The 18,643-nt window shown below is 37.1% G+C and overlaps 1 protein-coding gene across 1 annotated transcript in view; it reads right to left on the reverse strand.

The window, feature by feature from the left end:
• The window catches only part of LOC133655280 (regulator of G-protein signaling 3-like), a 378,581-nt gene that overhangs the window by 296,989 nt on the left and 62,949 nt on the right, over window positions 1–18,643 (reverse strand). The window contains 1 exon segment of the mRNA XM_062055278.1: window positions 6,680–6,747. Coding sequence (XP_061911262.1) covers window positions 6,680–6,747 — 68 coding nt within the window.

The raw sequence follows: 18,643 nt of genomic DNA on the forward strand, positions 1-18,643 counted from the left end.
ACTAATTTTGCCTTAGTTACGTCAGCGGATATCCCCATTTGGTAAGTTTACCCGAAGAGTTTTACGCGAGTCCGTCATTTTAATTAAGTTGTAGTCCAAAGTTGTAGTCAAAAAAGTTCCTTCTTTTTCTCTATCCTTTTGCTGTGGGGCTGACTGGCTCATACATGCACATGCATCGTCCGCTGTTGCCATTTCTAATACAAAGTAGTGCATAATTCTAACGTATGTACAGTACAGGCCAAAAGTTTGGACACACCTTCTCATTTCAATGTGTTTTCTTTATTTTCATGACTATTTACATTGTAGATTGTCACTGAAGGCATCAAAACTATGACACCTGTGAAGTAAAAACCCTTTCAGGTGACTACCTCTTTAAGCTCATCGAGAGTATGCCAAGAGTGTGCAAAGCAGTGATCAGAGCAAAGGGTGGCTATTTTGAAGAAACTAGAATATAAAACATGCTTTCTGTTATTTCACCTTTTTTTGTTAAGTGCATAACTCCACATGTGTTCATTCATAGTTTTGATGCCTTCAGTGACAATCTACACTGTAAATAGTCATGAAAATAAAGAAAACCCATTGAATGAGATGGTGCGTCCAAACTTTTGGCCTGTACTCTGTCAGTAAACTCCCTTTATCGGCTGAAAACTACAATGTGGCTGACGTGATGGAGGTGCATTTGAAAGGGGCTTGGCCTGGAGGACTCCGGTACATTATTAAGACACAAATCTGCACATTCTGAAAAGACTGTCAGAAAGCGACTTGAAGATGATCTGTAAAACATAATCTATGCAACATTTTGACCAAAGAACCACAATTACATGTTATGTAGACCAGTGGTCCCCAGCCTTTTTGTACTTGTGGACCGGTCAATGCTTGAAAATTTGTCCCACGGACCGGTGGGAGGGAGGGGTAGTAAAAAAATAAAAAAATTTTTTTTTTTTTTTTTTTTTTTTTTTTGTCATAAAGAAATACAATCATGTGTGCTTACGGACTGTATTCCTGCTGACTGTATTGATTTATATTGATATATAATGTGTATATTGTGTTTTTTAAGTTGATTTATTTTATTTTTTTAATAAATAAATAAATTTAAAAGAATTTAATTTCTTGTGCGGCCGCGGCCCGGTACCAATCGGTCCACGGACCGGTACCGGCCCGGTGGTTGGGGACCACTGATGTACACCACAAGAAAGTGTTTTAAATGTAGAAAAAAATATATATACTGTATATATAATATGAACTCTTTTTTTAACTCTGGGCGGTGGCTCAGATGGTAGAGCGGCCGTGCCAGCAAACTTGAGGGTTCCGGGTTCGATCCCAGCCTCCGCCATCCTAGTCACTGTGTCCTTTGGGCAAGACACTTTAAATACCGCCCTTTAAATAGACCCCCCTTTTAGACCAGTTGATCTGCCGTCTCTTTTCTGCGTGGACAGGTTATCAGGTGACCACAGATGTTGCGCTAGCTTGTCAAAGTCAGGACCCGGGGTGAACCACTCATCTGTGCATCAGTTGGGGATGATTCAAGATGATCTCCTGCTGGCCCCACTAAGGACTGGATTCTCACACCATTAGCTAGATCCACTCGACGTCCATTGCACTGGTCGCCCAGTGTTATATGGTGATATTTGAGTATACGTTCTCACGCAGTTGCTTTTAGCTGCGGGCATTACACTACAGGCTCTTCTCACTCTTTCTAGTCTCTCCTTCTCACAGAGACATAAAACAAGCGCACCTTCTTACATACGTCACATACGCAAACGCCCTCGCGGAGCAGAGAGGTAGCGGCATGGGTAACGTTAGCTGTGGTGCGAATGATAATAAGAGAGAAAGAAGGTGCAAATCTGGTAACAAATGAAGGAAGAATTAATTCCCAAGAAAAACAGCTGGGGGTCCATCGTCTGGCGGTGGTTTGGCTTCAAGCGGGAAGATGTCGAACAGACAACCGTAATTTGTAAAGTGTGGGGCAAAAGCGTTGCAACAAAAAGTAGCATTACTGCTAATATGTAGCATCATCTGAAAAGTCACCCGCTAGAGCAGGGGTGTCAAACTCAAATACAGAGTGGGCCAAAATTTTAAACTGAACAAAGCCGCGGGCCAAGGTTGAACAAATTAACCTTTTAACAGGGACCCAAGCAAGTTTTGCATTGAATATTGAACAAGCAAGGCGTATATAACTTTATAGTGACATGCAAAATTGAGTTTCAAATAATAATAATAATAATTAAAAAATATCAATGGCATATCAAATACAATTTCAATAAAAATTGAATGCCTCTTTTTTATTTGCAGCCTTCTGAGGTAAACATCAACATTAACTTTTTCCAAAGGCTAATAAATTTGAAAATAAAATAACAATGAATAAACCAACCATTCTGGACTTTAAACTGCTCAGTTTGCAACACACTGATCTAATCTGATGTGCCCAAGCCAGATACCTGCCATCTTTTTTTGGATGCTAGTTCATTAATGTCGGGGCTCAGGCTTTGAGCTGAGGCAACCTTCATTATCGAACGAAGGTGTTCATCAGTCATTATATCTCGTAGTCCACCCGGATCACAGTCTTGGGGGCGTGCCTTAAAGGCACCGCCTTTAACGTCCTCTACGAGCTGTCGTCACGTCCGCTTTTCATCCATTCTAACAACGTGCCGGCCCAGTCACAAGATATGTGCGGCTTCTGTACGCACATATGAATGCCACGCATACTTGATCAACAGCGATACAGGTAGAGAATGAAGAGTGCTTAAAACGCCGCATGTCAACATCTCCGTTCGGTGCCACACCCACAAAATGCCGAGGCAACCATTTCCACATCAACACCGTATGAAAAAAATAGTCAACAACAGAAGGAGATAACGTCCGCAGGAACCTACCACATAGCGAAGGACATACACTATTTGATTTCCTATTATGCAGCTCATTTTTATTTGACAGTTATTGAAATATCTTGTGTGACATCATGCACAAAAGTGCACTTTATTTGTTTTAAACTATTGTAGTAGCGTTCTGTACAAAAAGTGCACTTTAATTTAGTGTTGTTTTGATATGTCATCTTAGTGACATCATGCACAAAAGTGCACTCATAGCTTGTTTTAAAAAGTCTCTGACAATCTTGCACTTTCTGTTTTGGAAATGACATGAATGTTTGTGCCACTGCTTAATAACTGTTTAATAAATACAGTTTTGGTCAATTGACTTAGTTGTGATTTCCCTCTCTGCATGAAAGTTTAAAATGAGCATATATTAATGCAGTATGAACAAGAATGTTTGAATGTAGACACATAGAATCATCATACTGCTGTGATTATATGCATCAAGTGTTCATTCAAGGCTAAGGCAAAATATCGAGATATATATGGTGTATCGTGACATGGCCTAAAAATATTGAGATATTAAAAAAAGACCATATCGCCCAGCCCCACTTCTTCCTACTCTTTTCCAAACATGCTGAATAGAGAAACTGGAAATTGTGATGTATCATGTTGCATGCATGCATGTTCCAAATAAACTCAAACTCAACTCAAGTGCACGATGGCAAGACCTCTCATTACATGAGAATCTTAAAAGGCACTTCTTGGTTTGCGTGATGTTCGGCTACTTTTTGTTTTTTAGCAAGTTCAAGTTCAAGTTCAAGTTTATTATTCTTCGGTCAATCGTCAACAAAATAAACAAAACAGTTGTACGTTCATAAATTGAAAATGAAAATGTTGCAGACCGATGTCCAAGTCAGTCCGAATTTAAACTGATTCGACAACGTTGTCAACTGTCCAGTGTTTAACGAGATGGTTGTTGTGTAAATAACTTACCGTATTTTTCGGAGTATAAATCGCTCCGGAGTATAAGTCACACCGGCCGAAAATGCATAATGAAGAAGGAAAAAAACATATGTAAGTCGCACTGGAGTATAAGTCGCATTTTTTGGGGAAATGTATTTGATAAAACCCAACACCAAGAATGGACATTTGAAAGACAATTTAAAATAAATAAAGAATAGTGAACAACAGGCTCAATAGGTGTACGTTATATGAGGCATAAATAACCAACTGAGAACGTGTCTGGTATGTTAACGTAACATATTATGGTAAGAGTCATTCAAATAACTATAACATATAGAACATGCTATACGTTTACCAAACAATCTGTCACTCCTAATCGCTAAATCCCATGAAATCTTATACGTCTAGTCTCTTACGTGAATGAGCTAAATAATATTATTTGATATTTTACGGTAATGTGTTAATAATTTCACACATAAGTTGCTCCTGAGTATAAGTCGCACCCCCGGCCAAACTATGAAAAAAACTGTGACTTATAGTCCGAAAAATACGGTAGCTTCTTCTCTCATGACGAGCAATCATTCCGCTCAGTGTCTTGACATACCGTATTTTCCCCACTATAAAGCGCACCTAAAAACCTGCAATTTTCTCAAAAGCTGACAGTGCGCCTTATAATCCGGTGCGCCTTATACACTGCAAAAAGTCAGTGTTCAAAAACAAGGGAAAAAAATACAAAAATGAGTGGTATTTTATTTGAACTAAGCAAAATTATCTGCCAATAGAACAAGAAAATTCGGCTTGTCAAGACTTTGCAAAACAAGTAAAATTAGCTAACCTCAATGAACCCAAAAATACCTTAAAATAAGTATATTCTCACTGATAACAAGTGCACTTTTCTTGGTAAAAAAAAAAAAAAGAGATCTTTTTGCTCAATATGTTGAAAAATGTTCTTAAATTAAGTAAATGACATAATGATATGCGCTCGGCATCATGATTTTAGTAAGAATTATTACTTTAAAAAAGTAGTTTTATACTTGTGAGTGTTGATGACACAGCTTTGCAACAGTTGATATTTTAGTTTCAAGCATGTTTTACTCAATATAGGTCATCAAATCTCAGCAACAAGCTGTAATATCTTACTGAGATCATTTAGGACCAAAACCCTTAAAACAAGTAAAACACTCTAACATAAAATCTGCTTAGTGAGAAGAATTATCTTATCAGACACAAAATAAGCAAATATCACCCTTATTTGAGATATTTAATCTTACTTAGATTTCAGTTTTTGCAGTGTATGTGATATAAATGTTGCACTACATGTTATACCTTGCTGTTGTTAATAGATAAACAAAACACCACGTCACTGACTTTACCTCGGGGAAAATAATAAAACAGCTGTTTGTTCATTTTGGGAGTGAACAGAGTTGTCAGAACGCTGGTTTGTCATCTATTAATAAAGTTTGACTGACCTATCTGACTGTTTTGTTAACATTCCCTTTAGCGCAGCTCCATCTAATGCAGGGGTGTCCAAAGTGCGGCCCGGGGGCCATTTGCGGCCTGCAGCTAATTGTTTACCGGCCCGCCACACATTCCGGAAATGCTAATGCAAAAATAAAAAATAACATTACAAAAAGTGGAATGAGATGAAATCTAACGAGACAAAGTTGCAACGTTGACACAAAGCTGTCATGCAGGCTGGTTTTTTTTCTTTTGTCTTTCTTTCTTTCTTTTTTTTTGCCATTTCTACAAAAAAAATAATAATAATGACAAAAAATCCATGTTATAATGAATTATTTTCAAGGCTCCAATTACTTCAAATATTTCACTTTAAAATGTTTTATGTGGTAAATATTGCATATATTGTGTAGTTGCCATATAAAAACATCAACGTTTTCTTTGACAAAAGCGCATAATAGTTCAAACGTAAAAAATCGACAGATATATCTGAAGTTGATCTCGTAACTTAAGTGTTGAAAGTAAAAGAAAAACCTAATAAAAACGTGTCACTTTATGAGTGGGGCACCTTTCGGATCCCAAATATATTTAGTGGTATTTTATTTATCTTTTCACTGTGATTACTCAAAAATATTAAAGAATTAAAATCAAAGGTGTCCTGCATTATTGATCTTTTAGGGCTCTAATTACTAATTACTGCATATTTCAGTTTTACTATAAAAAAACAAAGTTGTTTTTGACAGAAAAGCCATAAAACCTTTTTATTTTTTATTACTTTATATCAACTTGAAGTTTACTGTAAGCGTTAAATAATAACAAAAAAATAATAATTTGACTTATTTTTAACATTTTAATGACTGAGACCCTTTATGGTCCCCTGGACTCCTAAAGGTAAAATAAATTAAAAAATCCATATATTTTGTTATGGTTTGAAAATGAAAAATATCAAAATGGCCCCCGCATGCTTTAATTTTTCCGTGTGCGGCCCTCAGTGGAAAAAGTTTGGACACCCCTGATCTAATGGATGCATAACGTAACCCTAGCCTCTACTGTAGCGTCTATTCCATGCGCCTTATAATGCGGTGCGCCTTATATATGAACAAAGTTTTAAAATAGGCCATTCATTGAAGGTGCGCCTTATAATCCGGTGCGCCTAATAGTGCGGAAAATACGGTATATCATCACTCAAGCGTCGGCACCCGTTTTTCTTTTTTTTCTTTTCTTTTATTGCTCCATTCCCCGCAGTGTTCAAGCCTCCAAGACCAAATTCGATTAGTTGCCATGGTTGCTGGAAACGTGCAACACGGAACTCACGCAGTTGATAACTTGAGTGAGGGCGTGTTTATGCATGATGAGTTTGTTGAGCACGGGGGACGTGTCACGGGGTCGTCTGTCTCATCAAGAGCAAGAAGGCAATGGATGAAGTAATAAAAATGTCCGGTACTCACCGTTAAGCATTGCATATTCTCAGGGCGGTTGGTCTCAGGAGCAGCACCATGGTTTGACAGCACAGCCTCTGAAATGTAGACAAAAGAATCTCGGGCTGACACTGTTCCTTTGGAGCACATCGCAGCCACAAAACACCCTTCTGGATGGAGGCGAAAGTCCAAAAGTAGTTCTGAGAGCCCATAAAGAGTCCCTCAGATCGAGTAATTACGGTGAGCAATGGTTGGAATGGTGTCGCATGGACTGGGGTTTGAACTTCAGAGCACACTTATGAAGAAGAAGAAGAAGAGAGAGAAAAAAACACAGGCGTTTGGTAAAATCCCACAAGATGCAAGGATATCACAAAAGTGCCCAAGAGAGGAGGAGTGCAAGGGAGAACAAGTGAGAGGGAAGAGGAGGAGGAGGAGGAGGAGGGAAGAAGAAGAGAAAAGGAACTCCTCTCTCTCTCTATTATCCGCCCGTCACCGGGCTCCAGGGAGGGTCGCCATGGTTACAGGGACTCCCGCCTCAGTGTCCTTTTTCAACTATGGCTCAGAAAGGCAGCATTCAGCACGCGGGGTGACACAATGTGGATTTTCTCCCCCCCCCCCCCCCCCCCCACATCGCCCCCCAATTCCTATTCCTCCATGTTTACAGCTCATCTAATCACTTTGGATCTTCTCCAAAAGTTCATTCCCTGAAAAGTCAACTCAAAACCATCTTGCCTGCAATGCCAGGCCCCTTTCCTGCCACGCCCCATCTAATTATATATTATTCACGTTATGATGAAACACCTGCACAGGCACTGAGAGGATTTATAGTTGCATTAGTTCTTTTTTTAGCATATATAAAACATGTATTATAAGTACATTATAGATAACAATTACATTAATTCATGCATTAAATACATAATGTTTTGTAATATACATAACATTTTGTTATTGATCAATTAAATAGAAATAATTTTCACTTGCACTTTCATAAGGAAATACATTTTTTATTTTCTCATATATTTTATATTAAATTTTATTAAAAATAACTTAAAGTATAAATATATTATAGGTAGAAATTATATTGGTGCTTTCAATAAGAAATTAATTCAATTATGTATAGTATATATGACATTGTATTATAAATACATTTAATATAAAAATTATATTTGTAATTTACCTAGGAAAATAAATTAATGAATGTTTCTTAAGATGTACATAATTGTATTAAATGATAATAAATGTAATTATGAACGAATTATAGGAATGTTTTGGTGTTTTCATTAATGAAATACATTCGTTCATGTATGATAATATGAAATTATATTATAAATACATTAAATAATAAACTGGAATAACTAGTTTTATAAGGAAAATAAATATGTTTTTAATAAGATGTATACAATTATATTATGAATAGATGTAAATAGGAATAATAATATTAGGAATTATTGTGTTTGGCACTTTCAGTAAGAAAACTAATTTATTAGTATTTTAATAATATTTCAAGAACATGCAATAAATCATGAATGTTTATGAATATGAAACTGTTTTATAAATAAATGTAATGATATATAAACTATAGGAATACTTATTTGTACCTTGCTTAGGAAAATAAATTACCATTTTACAAGTTTTTATTGTGAATAAATCAAAATTATGAATAGATTAGAGGAAGGATTTTTTATTTGCATTTGTATAAAAAAAAAACGTTTAAAAATGTATCAATGTTACATGAATAAATTCTATAAAATATTATAAACACATTTTCATTAGCAAATAAATAAACGCTGATTTATAAAATAAATACATTGTTGGATTAAAATATGATTAAAAATAGGAAGGATTTGTATTTACACTTTCATTAAAAAACATTTTATAATATATTTAATGTTGTAAGTACATTCAATTATAAATTAACTAGTGTAAATACATCATAATAGTCATGAAGTATAGTATGATAGCATAGTTAATTATTGAGTTTGTTGGGGTTTTTTTATGATTAATTGCTGCATTAAATTGAACAAATATAACAGCACTACAAAAGGAGAGTATTTGTATTTTTTTTGTACAGCTTGTATGAGTTTGTTTTAACTGCTATACAGAAATGCTTTAAAATATTTAGATGAAAAAAGTAACAAAAACAAATATATATGTTCCATATTTTGTTCAGAGTTTCTTATTTTCTCCATCACTGCTACACGTTTGTGTTAAAACACCAAAGCACTAAAAAAGAAAAAACAAAAAGGACACACAATCCTTACAGATGGTCACGTTTGACTTTGGAGGTAACAATGCACTACAAAACCCAAAACCAGTGAAGTTTGCACATTGTGTAAATCGTAAATAAAAAAAGATTTACAATGAATTGTAAATCCTATTCAACCTATATTCAATCGGATAGACTAAAACTAAACTTTTATATTTTTTGCAAATATTAGCTCATTTGGAATTTGATGCCTGCAAAATGTTTCAAAAAAGCTGGCACGAGTGGCAAAAAAGACTGAGAAAGTTGAAGAATGCTCATCAAACACTTATTTGGAACATCCCACGGGTGAACAGGCTAATTGGGAACAGGTGGGTGCCATGATTGGGTATAAAAGCAGCTTCCATGAAATGCTCAGTCATTCACAAACAAGGATGGGGCGAGGGTCACCACTTTGTGAACAAATGCGTGAGCAAATTGTCGAACAGTTTAAGAACAACATTTCTCAACGAGCTATTGCAAGGAATTTAGGGATTTCACCATCTAAGGTCTGTAATATCATCAAAAGGTTCAGAGAATCTGGAGAAATCACTGCACGTAACATTGAATGAACGTGGACTTGGATCCCTCAGGCGGTACTGCATCAAAAATTGACATCGGTGTGTAAAGGATATCACCACAAGGGCTCAGGAACACTTCAGAAAACAACTGTCAGTAACTACAGTTCGTCGTTACATCTGTAAGTGCAAGTTAAAACTCTACTATGCAAAGCAAAAGCCAGTTATCAACAACACCCAGAAACGCAGCCGGCTTTGCTGGGCCCGATGCAAAGTGGAAAAGTGTTCTGTGGTCTGACTAGTCCACATTTCAAATTGTTTTTGGAAACTGTGGACGTCGTGTCCTCCCCGAAAAAAGAGGAAAAGAACCATCCTGATTGTACTAGGCCAGGGGTGTCCAAACTTTTTCCACTGAGGGCCGCACACGGAAAAATTAAAGCATGTGGGGGCCATTTTGATATTTTTCATTTTCAAACCATAACAAAATATATGGATGTTTTATTTATTTTACCTTTAGGGGTCCCGGGGACCATAAAAGGTCTCAGTCATTAAAATGTTAAAAATAAGTCAGATTATCATTTTCTTTTAATTATTTAACGCTTACAGTAAATCTCTATATCAACTTCAAGTTGATATAAAGTAATACAAATTAAAAAAAATGTTTTATGGCTTTTCTGTCATAAACAACTTAGTTTTTCATAGTAAAACTGAAATATGCAATATTTAGTAATTAGAGCCCTAAAAGATTAATAATGCAGGACACCATTGATTTTAATTATTTCATATTTTTGAGTAATCACAGTGAAAAGATAAATAAAAAATCACTAAATATATTTGGGATCCAAAAGGTGCCCCACTCATAAAGTGATACATTTTTATTAGGTTTTTCTTTTACTTTCCACACTTAAGTTCGAGATCAACTTCAGATATATCTGTCGATTTTATGCTGGAACAATTATTTTGTTTGTTTTATGCACTTTTGTCAAAGAAAACTTTGATGTTTTTATATGGCTACTACACAATATATGCAATATTTACCACATAAAACACTTTAAAGTGAAATATTTGAAGTAATTGGAGCCCTGAAAATAATTCATTATAACATGGATTTTTTGTCATTATTTTTTTTTTTTGAGCAATGGCAAAAAAATAAAAATAAAGAAAGACAAAAGAAAAAAAAACAGCCTGCATGGCAGCTTTTGTGTCAACATTGCAACTTTTTCTCATTAGATTTCACCTCATTCCACTTTTTTTTAATGTTATTTTTTATTTTTACAATAGTATTTCCAGAATGTGTGGCGGGCCGGTAAACAATTAGCTGCGGGGCGCAAATGGCCCGCGGGCCGCACTTTGGACACCCCTTTTCTAGGCGCAAAGTTCAAAAACCAGCATCTGTGATGGTATGGGGTTGTATTAGTACCCATGGCATGGGTAACTTATACATCTGTGAAGGCGCCATTAATGCTAAAAGGTACATACAGGTTTTGGAGCAACATATGTTACCATCCAAGCAACGTTATCATGGACGCCCCTGCTTATTTCAGCAAGACAATGCCAAGCCACGTGTTACAACAGCGTGGCTTCATAGTAAAAGAGTGCGGGTACTAGACTGGCCTGCCTGTAGTCCAGACCTGTCCCCCATTGAAAATGTGTGGTGCATTATGAAGCCTAAAATACCACAACGGAGACCCCCGGACTGTTGAACAACTGAAGCTGTACATCAAGCAAGAATGGGAAATAATTCCACTTAAAAAGTTTCAAAAATTGGTCTCCTCAGTTCCCAAATGTTTACATAGTGTTGTTAAAAGGAAAGGCCATGTAACACAGTGGTAAAAATGCTCCTGTGCAAACTTTTTTTGCAATATGTTGCTGCCATTAAATTCTAAGTTAATGATTATTTGCAAAAAAAAAAAAATTTGTTTCTCAGTTCGAACATTAAAGGCCTACTGAAACCCACTACTACCGACCACGCAGTCTGATAGTTTATATATCAATGATGAAATCTTAACATTATAACACATGCCAATACGGCCGGGTTAACTTATAAAGTGACATTTTAAATTTGCCGCTAAACTTCCGGTTCGAAACGTCTCTGAGGATGACGTATGCGCGTGACGTGGACCGGGGAACACGGGTATGCCTTCCACATTGAAGCCAATACGAAAAAGCTCTGTTTTCATTTCATAATTCCACAGTATTCTGGACATCTGTGTTCGTGAATCTGTTGCAATCATGTTCATTGCATTATGGAGAAGGAAGCTGAGCAAGCAAAGAAGAAAGTTGTCGGTGCGAAATGGACGTATTTTTCGAACGTAGTCAGCAACAACAGGACACAGCCGGCGCTTCTTTGTTTACATTCCCGAAAGATGCAGTCAAGATGGAAGAACTCGGATAACAGAGACTCTAACCAGGAGGACTTTTGACTTCGATACACAGACGCCTGTAGAGAACTGGGACAACACAGACTCTTACAAGGATTACTTTGATTTGGATGACAAAGACGCAGACGTGCTACTGTGAGTATGCAGCTTTGGCTTCTAAACATTTGATCGCTTGACCGTATGTGCGCAACTTTTTTTTGCGTATGTACGTAACTTTTTTAAAATATATAAGCTTTATGAACCTTGGGTTAGGTGAACGGTCTTTTGGGCTGAGTGATAGTGTGTGTTGATCAGGTGTTTGAATTGTATTGGCGTGTTCTATGGAGCTAGGAGCTAGCATAGGAGCTAGGAGCTAGCATAACACGTACCGTACCGTACGTGCGCGTCACGTACGTAACTTTTTAAAAATATATAAGCTTTATGAACCTTGGGTTAGGTGAACGGTCTTTTGGGCTGAGTGATTGTGTGTGTTGATCAGGTGTTTGAATTGTATTGGCGTGTTCTATGGAGCTAGGAGCTAGCAGAGGAGCTAGGAGCTAGCATAACAAACACGCAGGTGTTTTTATGCAGGATTAATTTGTGGCATATTAAATATAAGCCTGGTTGTGTTGTGGCTAATAGAGTATATATATGTCTTGTGTTTATTTACTGTTGTAGTCATTCCCAGCTGAATATCAGGTCACCCCCGGCTCTCACAGCATCTTCCCTATCTGAATAGCTTCAACTCCCCACTAGTCCTTCACTTGCACTTTACTCATCCACAAATCTTTCATCCTCGCTCAAATTAATGGGGAAATTGTCGCTTTCTCGGTCCGAATCTCTCTCACTTCATGCGGCCATCATTGTAAACAATAGGGAACTTTGCGTATATGTTCAACTGACTACGTCACGCTACTTCCGGTAGGTGCAAGCCTTTTTTTTATCAGATACCAAAAGTTGCAATCTTTATCGTCGTTGTTCTATACTAAATCCTTTCAGCAAAAATATGGCAATATCGCGAAATGATCAAGTATGACACATAGAATAGATCTGCTATCCCCGTTTAAATAAAAAAAATTCATTTCAGTAGGCCTTTAAATATCTTGTCTTTGCGGTCTATTCAATTGAATATAAGTTTAAAAGGATTTGCAAATCATGGTATTCTGTTTTTATTTAAGAATTACACAAAGTGCCAATTTTACTGGTTTTGGGTTTTGTAGGTTCTTATCTTCTTGTAGCATCATGTCTACTTAATAAGCACTATAGTATGTACAGTATATCTATACTGTCTTGTCCTCCACATTTTGTGTTAACCCCAGTTTCTAAGTTGCCGGTTACCATGGAAAAAACTAAAGATCAAACAATAACAACAAAAAGATTCCTTCTCTATGTGCATCCAAAAAAAAAAAAAACTTCAGGGGTCCAGCAGGGAAAAAGAGTGGGGGTAACCTGGCTGGCGTCAGGCCCAGGACAGCCGCCTTTTGTCTGCTCAGGACATCAGGCATGATGGCATGGAAGCAGCTGGAAGCATGACTGACATAGAAAAAACAGCAGTAATAAATGATGAAGGCAGCGGCCAGTGGGAAAAGTATACACAGGAGAGAGAAGGCTGAAGATTAGAGAAAGGCAAAAGAAGAAAAACAAAGAAAGGAACTAAAGACATGCAGAAAGTAAAGACTTGCTGGCTGTGGGCCAGAATGAAAAAGTCCTTCACTCGATTCAAGACCACTTTTCCACTTGATTTTTTTTCCCCACCCCACCCACCCCGTCACCCATAAACAAACAAACACTAAATGGATAGAGCAGAGCCTTGTACCACTTGACCGCTTTATAAGCTCAACTCTGTAGGAATTTTGTCGATCGTATGACATTTTATCAATTTGGCATTGGTATTAAGTAGAGATGCCGATAAATGCTTTAAAATGTAATATTGGAAATTATTGGTATCGGTTTCAAAAAGTAAAATTTATGACTTTTTAAAACGCCGCTGTACGGAGTGGTACACGGACGTAGGGAGAAGTACAGAGCGCCAATAAACCTTAAAGGCACTGCCTTTGCGTGGCGGCCCAATCACATAATATCTACGGATTTTCACACACACAAGTGAATGCTAGCATACTTGGTCAACAGCCATACAGGTCACACTGAGGGTGACCGTATAAACAACTTTAACACTGTTACAAATATGCGCCACACTGTGAACCCTCACCAAACAAGAATGACAAACACATTTCGGGAGAACATCCGCACCGTAACACAACATAAACACAACAGAACAAATACCCAGAACCCCTTGCAGCACTAACTCTTCCGGGACGCTACAATATACACCCCCCGCTACCCCCTACCCCCCCACCACCTCAACCCCGCCCACCTCAACCTCCGAGAGAGCATGTCCCAAATTCCAAGCTGTTGTTTTGAGGCATGTTTAAAAAAATAATGCACTTTGTGACTTCAATAATAAATATGGCAGTGCCATGTTGGCATTTTTTTTCCATAACTTGAGTTGATTTATTTTGGAAAACCTTGTTATATTGTTTAATGCATCCAGCGGGGCATCACAACAAAATTAGGCATAATAATGTGTTAATTCCACGACTGTATACTGTGTATCGGTATCGGTTGATATCGGAATCGGTAATTAAGAGTTGGACAATATCGGAATATAGGATATCGGCAAAAAAAATCACTATCGGACATCTCTAGTATTAAGCCATGTACACGACAGACTGCAAAATGTTAGTGAACATCGTTACCTGGGTGTCATTTTAGACCCAACACTTGGCTTTAAAAAACATATCAAACAGATGTGCCAAAGACTTAAGTACAACATAAAAATGTTCAAATGTATCAGGAATTTGTTAATCCTGGAGGCAGATCAAACTTATTTTAATGCAATGATTATGTCTCGTTTTTATTATTGTATAACATGTTGGTCCCAGGTAAGCAAAATGACACAGAGACCAATGGAATCCTTGCATAAACAATCGCTCAAAATTAGAGACGTCCGATAATATCGGCCTGCCGATATAATCGGCCGATAAATGCTTAAAATGTAATATCGTAAATTATTGGTATCGGTTTCAAAAAGTAAAATTAATTACTTTGTAAAACGCCGCTGTACGGAGCGGTACATATCCGGTAAAACACGGACATAGGGAGCAGTACAGAGCAGATGCGTCTCCCAGTCAGCAGCCCCTCTCCCCTCTCCCACACACAACACAGGAGTTGACGACTGCAACATGAGAGGTTTACTGGCGACGCTTGATGACCTCATCAAACCGCCGCGAGCGGAGCATAACAACAACAAGAGTGTGTTGTTGCCGGTGCTATAGCCGTGGCTAACAAGCGAGCTTGCTCGGTGACTGACTAACGACACCATGTCTATGGTTTGGGATTATTTTAAAGTGTCTCTGACGGATAAAAAACTGGCAATTTGCAATGACTGCAAAAAAGTTGGTTATGCGAGGAGGAACCAAGACGTCTTCCTTTAATACGAGCAATTACATCTCCCACCTCTTCAAGAATCATAAGGAGATACACGATGAATACAAGCGGAAGATGGATGTGAGCCCAGTTTATAATTCCCTGTTATACAGTATGCCAGGCAGTCTTGCACTAAAGGAGGACTATGTTATTGTTCACTTTATTACTCTAGTATACTCTGGACTGAAGCTGTGTGCCTTCATTGTTTTTGTAGCTGTTGTTTTGAGGCATGTTTAAAAAAACATTTAAAAAATAATGCACTTTGTGAAAGTCAAAGTATAGTATTTCCCATAGTTGTAGTGGGTATCAGGATTATCTCAGGGAGAGCATGTCCCAAATTCCAAGCTGCTGTTTTCAGGCATGTTAAAAAAAATAATGCACTTTGTGACTTGAATAATAAATATGGCAGTGCCATGATGGCACTTTTTTCCATAACTTGAGTTGAAGTTGTTCTCTTATTTTGGAAAACCTTGTTACATTGTTTAATGCATCCAGCGGGGCATCACAACAAAATTAGGCATAATAATGTGTTAATTCCACGACTGTATGTATCGGTTGATATCGGAATCGGTAATTAAGAGTTGGACAATATCGGAATATCGGATATCGGGCCCTAGTGTGTGAATGTGAGTGTGAATGTTGTCTGTCTATCTGTGTTGGCCCCTGCGATGAGGGTGTACCCCGCCCTCCAGCCGATTGTAGCTGGGATAGGCTCCAGCGCCCCCCGCGACCCCGAAGGGAATACGCGGTAGAAAATGGATGGATGGATGGGTAAAAAGCCATTATCGGACATCTCTACTCAAAATCCTTGACTGAAAACCACAACACCACCATCACTGTTTAGTTCTCCAAAAATATAGATTGTTCAATTTTGCTAACATTCAATACGAATGGCCCATTGAATCTTAAATAACACTGACTAGCGCCACTTAAGCACTTTGTCCAGTTTACATCTGCTGTGACAACTAGAAACACACGAGCCTCCACCAGGGGGCAGTGTCGCGTACTCAGATGTAAAACTTTTTTTTTTTTTGCACAGCCTTTTTATATAAAGCCATAAAGGAATGGAACGACCTCACAACAAACTTGAAAAGTCTAACAGATTACTCTTCATTCACAATTGAAGTTCAAAAGTGGCTTTGGAGCAATCAAAGCTGCTCACACGGTCACTGAGGTGGGCACTATGTTTGACAATGTCAACTTAATATGTGTTATATTTGTGCATGAGAACATTTTGTTGTAAGCTGTGAGATGTGTGTGTTAAAATCATGGTTGTTTTTACAAATGATGACAGATGTGAACAAGAGCATGTATTTTCTATGTGTGATGATGTAAATGAGGTGTGGTTGTAATGTATAATAAGTATCTGACAATGAAAGGGCATTTTATGACTTTTCTTATTTGATTAGATGCTATAGTATAATTGTATTGTTGTAATTGTATTGCATGTTTTTTGTATCTTTTTAATGTAGGTAGCCAGGGACTACAGATGGAAATTAGTTATTTAACTATAATCTGGTGCAGAACATATCTGTCTTTGAGCTTAATGTTTCTGTGCATTGTCCCTTCAAATAAAGACTAAACTAAACTAGACTGTATAACCTAAACTAGACTCAGATAGTTTGTTGGCTCAAGAACACATGTTACAGGAAAATATGTTAAGATATGAAGCTGTGACCGGGAAAATAAGAGATGCAATAGTATTCAACCATAGGTGGAGGGCAGGAGTGCGTTCAAAAAAGAAGAAGAAACCACAAATTAAAAAAAATATTTTAAACTTTTTTTTTTTTGGCTTTAAAACCTCTAAAGGCTTAGTGGCCACATGCGTGGACAGCACTTTTTAGCTCATATTTCCACAATTGTGTACACTACTGAATTGGGGTCTTATGGCCACTTATGTTGACACTTATACTGCCATCTGGTGGTGTCAGAAGAGTATAACATACATTGGAATTTTGGAAAAAAATTGTAAAAATAAGAATTAGCATGTCACTACACATGAAGTACACGTTTGTGTACTTATGGACTAAGTCAGTGGTTCTTAACCTTGTTGGAGGTACCGAACCCCACCAGTTTCATATGCGCATTCACCGAACCCTTCTTTAGTGGAAAATAAAATGATGGGGTTTTTTTCAATGTCAAGACAAAGTTATATGTTTTTGGTAACACTTTAGTATGGGGAACATATTCTAAGTAACAAAGACTTAATTTAGAGTTTTTTGGACACTAGGGGAACATAATCTAAGTAACAAAGACTTAATTTAGAGTTTTTTGGACACTAGGGGAACATATTCTAAGTAACAAAGACTTAATTTAGAGTTATTTGGTTAGAGTTAGAGGGTTAAGGCCAGGGTTAGAGGGTTATGGTTATAATAAGGCCATGCCAAATAAGGCATTAATAAATACTTAATAATGATGAGTTAAGAGCCAATATGTTACTAATTTGCATGTTAATAAGCAACTAATTTTGGTGAATATGTTCCCCATTCTAAAGTGTTACCATGTTTTTTTACTGGTACACAAAATGAACCGTGCATGAACATCACCTTGTTCAAAGAACAAAACCAACACAGTGCATAAACTCACAACAAATTACACACCTGCAAATCAGTCTGACTTCTGCTGTTGCCGTATAAGTAATACGCCGATAGGGAGAAGTTTTTATTTACACGATGAGTCGGGTGTGTCTTGACCTCCGCCGAACCCCTGAGCCCGACTCACCTAGGGTTCGATCGAACCCAGGTTAAGAACCACTGGACTAAGTACATCATATAAAATGATGATTCTTAGTTTTTATTCTAATTAGGGTCCATAAGCCCAAATAGCAAAGAGAAATTAAAAAAAAAAACATGTAAACAAACAGCTTGGGCCTTAAGAGGTTAATGGTTAATGCAGGGACCTTCAGTTGCCAATAGGGCAATTATTTTTTATCAGATTAATCACACTTTTCAATTGTGATTATTCGAGATTAATCACAGTAAATTGGTTGCTTAACAATAAAAAAGACCAAACTCAATTATATGCCCTTTCTGTTCATATAATAAGCATGCGTTCCAGTAATATCTTTGTAATATTCAATTATTACTTGTATTTATTTTTTTATTTTATCTATGTTTCTGTTGTTTTGTCATGCTATATACTAATATTTGATTTTATTGTATTAGCCGATACTGATACATCAGCTCGAATCGTACATACTTTTATTATTTTGTAGTGTGGAATTGAAAAAAAAAAAATGTAATGTAAGTATGAAAAACACTAACATATTTATGATTAACCCTCGAGAATGGACTTAGGTTGCCTTTAAATTGAAGTGGGGTGATAGTTTTTGGCGACAGCTAGTGGTCACAAAAATTAATTGCGTTAAGCTCAGGACGCGGTAAATTGA

The sequence above is a fragment of the Entelurus aequoreus genome, linkage group LG08, assembly GCF_033978785.1.
Source record: "Entelurus aequoreus isolate RoL-2023_Sb linkage group LG08, RoL_Eaeq_v1.1, whole genome shotgun sequence".
Taxonomy (NCBI): domain Eukaryota; kingdom Metazoa; phylum Chordata; class Actinopteri; order Syngnathiformes; family Syngnathidae; genus Entelurus; species Entelurus aequoreus.